Source organism: Mus caroli, chromosome 5 (assembly GCF_900094665.2).
Source record: "Mus caroli chromosome 5, CAROLI_EIJ_v1.1, whole genome shotgun sequence".
In the NCBI taxonomy this organism is placed as follows: domain Eukaryota; kingdom Metazoa; phylum Chordata; class Mammalia; order Rodentia; family Muridae; genus Mus; species Mus caroli.
The window spans coordinates 33,262,019-33,268,821 of NC_034574.1; the positions used below are offsets into that span (position 1 = coordinate 33,262,019).

Genomic DNA, 6,803 nt, shown 5'->3' on the forward strand with positions numbered 1-6,803 from the left:
TCCTTAGGTTAGTGTTGTTATTCTTCAGGTGAGAACAGGGAAGGGACTTGGCCTGAGGTTGGGTGTCTGAAATCACAGCCTGGGAGCTCTGTCTGAGGAGGCTGCAGGCGTGAAGTCTGGAAGGCCAACAGCGCAATACATGTCATGGGAGACCTGCCTGGCACAGATGGGTTGGTGTCACTGGACTTCTGAGCAGCCCCTGAAGGAGGAGCTCTCAGAATGCCCTCTGCTGTGGAGAATGGATGCTCATCTGAAAGGAATTAACTCCCCATGCATCCACACTGCACTGTATGTGGGCTGGATGGGCTCCTGCCTGTGGAGAACATAGGGTGTGTTGAAGGTGTGGAAATGTCTGCCCGCATCTGTGCTCACAGCTGTCTTACAGCTGGGTGGCAGCTGCAATGGAAAAGGTACCAGGGACAGAAGAGGCCAGGAGTGTTCCTGTGACTAGCAGGTGTTCTTGAAGTCTCCTTCTGAGCATCAGTAATGGCCCCTGGGAGTAACATCAATGTCATTTCTTGACCGGAGCTTGTCCCGTCCATACAGACTCAGAGCGATGCAAGAGTAGAAATTTCCACTCTCCTGTGGGACCTGATTCCTCTGTTCCTCACGTTCCTAAGTGTTAAAAGGCAGCAAGGCAGAGCTGGCAGTGGTCTTAGTTGGCATGAGCTGCTGGAAGGAATAGCCCTGACTGAAGCTTAGATAAACTCACAGTCTGGAGGCTACAAGTCTGAACTGAAGGTACCATTGAGTTAGTCCTCTGGGGTGATGTATGGCCAGCTGATCTTCCCCCCCCCCCACCCTCGCCTTGCTTCTGAATGCCATCCCACTGGGGCTTATGACCTCAATATATAAATTAGGGGTGTGCAAACCTTCAGTCCCTAACAAGAATGACTACTGCTTTAACTTTTGATTCCCCTCTCCTTTCTTCTCCCTTGGCGTCCTGAGTTCCAGGCAGACACAGGAGATACCCCTGGCTTTTGCTCATGCTGGCCCCTGCCATCAGTGTCATCAGCACGAGCTCAGTGAGCTAAGATTAGCATGACCTACACTGTATCCAGAAGCGTGAAGAGGGCCATGTGGAATTGTGCCTTTCCCACCTTAAGCCTGTGAAGGAGAACATATCCTTTAGCCTGTCTCTAGAGAAGGGAGACCTGAGGCACAGTAAGCTGGGCAGGTAGATGTTGGGGGATGCACACAGCTTACAGCTAATCAGCAGCCACCATGGTGGCTTTTGTTTTTTACTCAGCCCTGTCAGAACTGGAAGCTGGTGAAAATAGAATCAAGCTTGGGGCGCACTTCTGGCAGAGGCTGGGTATGGGTGGTGTTCTTGCTGTCCTTGGTAAGGTCAGAACACGGTCACAGGAAGGAGATCTGACCGTGAGGGCCTTGGCCCAGCATAGGAACTGTGTGACTCAACATGTCTAAGGATGGACTGGCTTTGGGGACTGCAAGTTCTTTATCCCAGAAGTGTACACAGGGGCTTGGTGACTACCTCAGAGGTACAGTGGGCCCAACTCCAACAGGAAGACAGATGAACAAGAGGGTCTCTGTCTATGAGTGGGCTCTGTGGATGCTGGGACCAGGTGAGATGACAGTTTCTGAGGGGAAGGAGACAGAACACACACCTTGAATTTTAACGGGTTGACTCCAGGGAAGAAATGGTCTCAGTCACCTGTAGTTGACATCTCAGGAAGCCATTAACCCATGGAGAACCAGACCATTCACCCTAGTCTTTGAAAAACACAGGCCTCTCCCAGGGTACCTGACACACCCTTTCTTCAATTTGAAAGCAAGCAGCTTCCCACAGCCTTACCTCACTCATATTCCTGCCCATACTGAATCATTAACTCTAAAGAATTTGAGACAGAGGATGCGTTCATTTCTCATCTGGAATGAAATCTACATGGCCCAGTTTGCTTCTGGGCTGGAAGCAGTGAGAGATTCTGATCTATTGCCCCTTCCAGACTTGCCATGACCAAAGCAGGGTTGGAACCCCAGAGAATCAGGAGCCTGGCAATTTCTGTACCTACTATGTGCCGTGCACCTCACAGACCTTCTTCCCATTGCAACAGCTTTGGAAGGTGGGTGTTGCTAGATATACTGCCTTCAGGTTCTTGGGGTGTATGTGCCCCAGAGGACCTTAAGAGAACGAGCTATCTGATCAGGTTTCCACACACTTCAAAAGAACAATGAGAAAATCTCATAGAATAGAGAGGCTGAGAGGAGAAACTCCGTTCAGTTCCATTTAGCTTCAGCTCCTGAGGGCTGTTGTGTGGTAGGGGTTGAACCACAAAGACTGACCAATTAAGAGAAGCTTGAGACAGGGCTCCAGCTGCTACAAGGGGGTCACTAGAGATATGGTGTTAGCTGGGCCTCATGAGCCACACCAGATCACTGCCAACTCTGCCTTACTGCCTTTTAACATTTAGGAAACTGAGGAACGAGGGATCAAGTCCCCAGGAGAGCAGGAATTTCCACTCTAGCATTGCTGTGAGTCTGTGTGGGTGGTACAAGCTCTGGTCAAGCAATGACATCAACAGGAGGTGGTCAGAGATGAGATGACCCCCTTCTGCACTGTCGTGTCCTCAGTACAAGAGTTTTGGGGACATCTCAAAATAGAGGGAAAGCCCTCCTCCTCCAGGACTGCGGGTGATCTGAATATCACTTCGACTGTGATGGAATCCCCTCTGCCCTTGCATAGCCGCTAATTCATTCATATCTCCATAAGTGTGGCTCTAAGTGGACATGATGGTCATAATATCATGATGGTCACATGCTCCTGCTGGGATGGGAGAGAGCTGGGTTCTTCTGCAGTTCTACCTCCGTCCCTGCGTGACCTGGACAGTCACATGACAGCAGTCTATATGTGGCTGTCCTCAAGAAGGAATTAGAATGAGCACCACAGAGACAGAACTGGTAAACTCCCAGAGGGCCACTCTGAGCTGGGACACATGTGAAGATTGCTCCTGATGAATGACAGCCACAGGAGGATTGAGCAAGAGCATTGGTCTCCTCCCTGGTCTGCGTGTGCTTGATCCAGCCATACATGTTCATACGTGTAGCATCAACCTAACTGTGCACAGTCCACAGTTATCCTCACCTGGCTCATATCAATCATCTCCCCACCCACTCAGATGTCACCTCCTCCAGGAAGCTCTTCCCAAGCTCCCCGTTATCACCTCTTTGGAACCCAGGGCTTCTCTTCAGTGGCTCTTGGCACGGGGTGACCTGTGAAGGCATCAGGTTCCCAATGGACTCTTACCAACAGGCCTCAGCTCTCAGGACCCTACCTGACTTTGATCCATATCTTGTTTTCCTGGGACATTGATGAGAGTCCATGGAGAAACCAAGTTATTCTTTCTTCCTAGCTACCAGGAAACTCAGAGCTATTTCTTTAGTAGGTCCCCCTGGGAAAATGACAGAACTATTTCCTGTGGCCCAGCCATTGTCAAAGCCAGGTTGGATGCACTTCATGTCAGTCACATAATAAATCTGATGAGCTCAGTGCCACAGACAGGGCACTCAGGTGAGTTTCTTGACGGTTCCTAGCTCCCATTGCTGCCTGTGTAGCCTGACCCATGGCCCCGTCCTGTCATCTTGAAAGATGCTCTCTTTCAGCCAAGTCCTTCTCATGGGGGCATCTCTCTGGTTCTCCCTCTGCCTCCAGTCCTACTTTCTAGAAGGATCCTTGTGATGGTATGTACAGTCCCCTCTTCCAGTCTGAATCCAGCTGATTGGCAGCCTCGATTCCATTAGTGACCTTCATTCCTCTGTCTTGTGCCACCTTCAGCTTTGACTGTCAGTAGAATGGGGTTGAGAGCCAGGGGATTAATATGGCTCACTCTGGGTGCTCTGAGATGATGAATAGTTTAATCCACTGATGGATATTAAATTTGAAGAGACCATGGGAACAAGGGAAATGTGGAAGGTGGGGCCTGACTGGAGGAAGTAGGCCACCTGCCAGTGTGCCTTTGGGAGCTGTCGCTTGTTTGACCCCTCCCTGTGAAGGTTCAGCCCAGGTTTCTGATTATCACGTGTGAATTGCTTTGCCATGTCTTCTACTGTGATGAACAGAAGCCTCTGAAACTGCCCTTCTCTTTACATTGTTTGTATTAGATATTTAGCCACAGGAGTGCAAGGTCTAATGGACACTCCATGCCTTTGCCACAGGTTCAGGCTCTGAAAGCAGACCCCTTTAATAAGAAGGGGGTGGTGGAGGCCATTTCTCTGTATTGTACGCTAGCACTATGAAGAGCTAAACAGTGGGAGTCATTTGTAGAACTTGAAGACTCACTGAGATTTTGTAAAGGCAGATTCAAAAGTTCATCTTTTTATTTTTAAGGCATGTTCTTACTCTGTAGACTAGACTGTTCTTGAGCTCATGAGGATCCTCCTGTACTGCAGGATATTTGATCACATTGTGAACTCCAAGACTGTGAACTAGAAAAACCTGTTTCTTGCTGTGGTGCAGCTCAGCCCTAGCACACACCTTTAATCCAAGAACTATCTGTAAACAGGATTAAATAAAGTCTATTATAGGTTAAGAGGTCGAGCAAGCAACCAGTTGACAGGGAGTTATAATAAGAAAACACAGGAAGTAAAAATGAGGGACACTGGGTTGAAGGGTATTTAAGACAGCATGGAGAAGAAAAGAGGGCTTTTTACTTCTGGGACATTAGTGGAGTAGAGTCGTAAGCTGGGTGCTTTCTGTCCCTTTCTGAACTAGCAAGCCTTTACCCCAACATCTGGCTCCCAAGTCTTCATTGGTAAAATTAAATATTTGGGATTTTGATTTTTAAAAACAACACTCCTAGCTAGGCATGGTGGCACACGCCTTTAATTCTAGCACTCGGGAGGCAGAGGCAAGCGGATTTCTGAGTTCGAGGCCAGCCTGGTCTATAGAGTGAGTTCCAGGACAGCCAGGGCTATACAGAGAAATCCTGTCTCAAAAAAACAACAAAAAATAAAAACAAAAAACAAACAAACAAAAAACCCAACCAACAACAAACATGCCTGCCTCATTTATCAGAATATTGGGTTTACACACATGTTCCACCATACCTGGGGTTTTCTTTTTAAATTTTGTTTTGTTTGGGAAACTGGAGATTGAACCCACAACTTCGCACATGCTAGGCAAGCAGGATACCACATACACTTGCTCTCCTCAGACATGTCTGCCCATCCTAACAGACCATTCCAATTACCCCAGGATGCAGGGATGCCATCTTATGATCCTGTCTTTCCCATTGCCTGACCCAACACTCAGTATGTCAAAACAAACAAACAAACAAAAAACAATTGTTTGCTGAACATCTGGAGTGAAATTGGTACTGTTATTGATAGAGATGCAGATCTCAGTATTATTTTTCACCCAAGGCCTGGATCTCATTATCTTTGTACTTTTAACCAGGTGTAGGCATAGTATTTATCATGTATTATGACTTAATACATATATCAAACACACATACAGTTATACCTGTATACACACATTCCTACTGGGCTGTTAAATCAGACTTTGGAGTCTCATTCACTCACTGCACTCCTATTGTCCACTCTGACTATATGTAATTGAAGCCCCTCCCAAGGGTCCTTCCTTATCTGGGCAGGTAGAGAGGAGTTCTCCCAAGCCAGGCTATATCATGTTGCCACAGAGGTACTCCATTTCTTCCAGCAAGTCCAATTGCTTCCTGGAATCATACCTCTTAGGCTCTTTTCAACCACCCTCTTCCCACTGCTACCAGAGACTCTGCTATCTGAACCGTGTCTGCAGCTGGGGAGGTGAAGAGAGTAGATGTCCCTCGGCACGGTGCTTTTAGAGATTCTGACACTTGCCCTGTTCCACCCTATAGCATCTTGCTGTGACCCAGGCATAGACTGGCATTGTGTGATGAAAGGGGAGGACCCTACCTTTCATGGCTCCTGCTTCATCGTGCTTTTCAAAGAGAAGGTAGCGTGGGCTCTCAGGGAGAAATGGCAGGCTTGCCAGCTGGACCAAGGCAGGGACAATGATCACTCCGAACAGGTATGGCCAGGTGCTCTCCTGTAGGGAGAAGACTCTGCTGATGGAGGGGCCTTTTGTTGTTTTACTGGGGACACTGGACTCTGCAGGAAGCTTGGACTCTGCAGGAAGCCTCCCTACTCAGCTTGTCCCCAATGGCAGCAGCTAAGAGAAGCAAGAGAACACTGAGTTTGGGTGGCCTTAGAGTCCCCATGGATGGTCTCTGAAAAGAAGATGGATCTTGGCAGCCAGGTCACTCAGAGGGTACCAGAGGGTGGCTGCTCCCTAGCATGGGTCACCACAGTCAATCTGGGGGGGGGGGAGGGTTCTCATTGCATTTCTTCCACTCCTCCAGCATGGCTCGCCATTGGCGCAGAGTCAGACATGCTTGAGTGTAAAAACTGGACCAAAAACTCCTCCCGTGCAGTATCCACCATCTTCCTATTGTCCATGAAGATAGGGGAAGGAAGGGTGGCCCTTATGTATGAAGGGCCTTCATTTTCCACTGGCAGGGAAAGAGAAATGGCTACCTCCAACTTACTGTGTACAGTGCAACTTAATGCATACCATGCAATTTAAATGCACCATGTTCTTGTGCCCATCAAGGTGACATCCTTCCCTGTCTTTGTCATCCAGCTTTACAAATATTCTCCCACTGTGTACTCGGCATAGGATCATGTTGCCCTGGGCAGTGTTGATGGGGAAGACAAAAGGTTATAGCTCCAAGCTGAAGACTCAGTGTTTTTTATTTCCAAAAGAAAGAAAGAAAAAGAGAGAGAGAGAGAGAGAGAGAGAGAGAGAG

The 6,803-nt window shown here is 48.3% G+C and overlaps 1 protein-coding gene across 7 annotated transcripts in view; it reads right to left on the reverse strand.

Annotated features, from left to right (window-relative positions):
* Slc2a9 (solute carrier family 2 member 9) overlaps positions 1-6,803 on the reverse strand; it is a 128,173-nt gene that overhangs the window by 56,297 nt on the left and 65,073 nt on the right. For all 7 annotated transcript variants that reach the window (XM_021162163.2, XM_029478108.1, XM_021162164.1 and 4 more), the window contains one exon: positions 5,911-6,043. In XM_021162163.2, the coding sequence (XP_021017822.1) occupies positions 5,911-6,043 (133 nt within the window). The remainder of the gene's footprint in view (positions 1-5,910; positions 6,044-6,803) is intronic.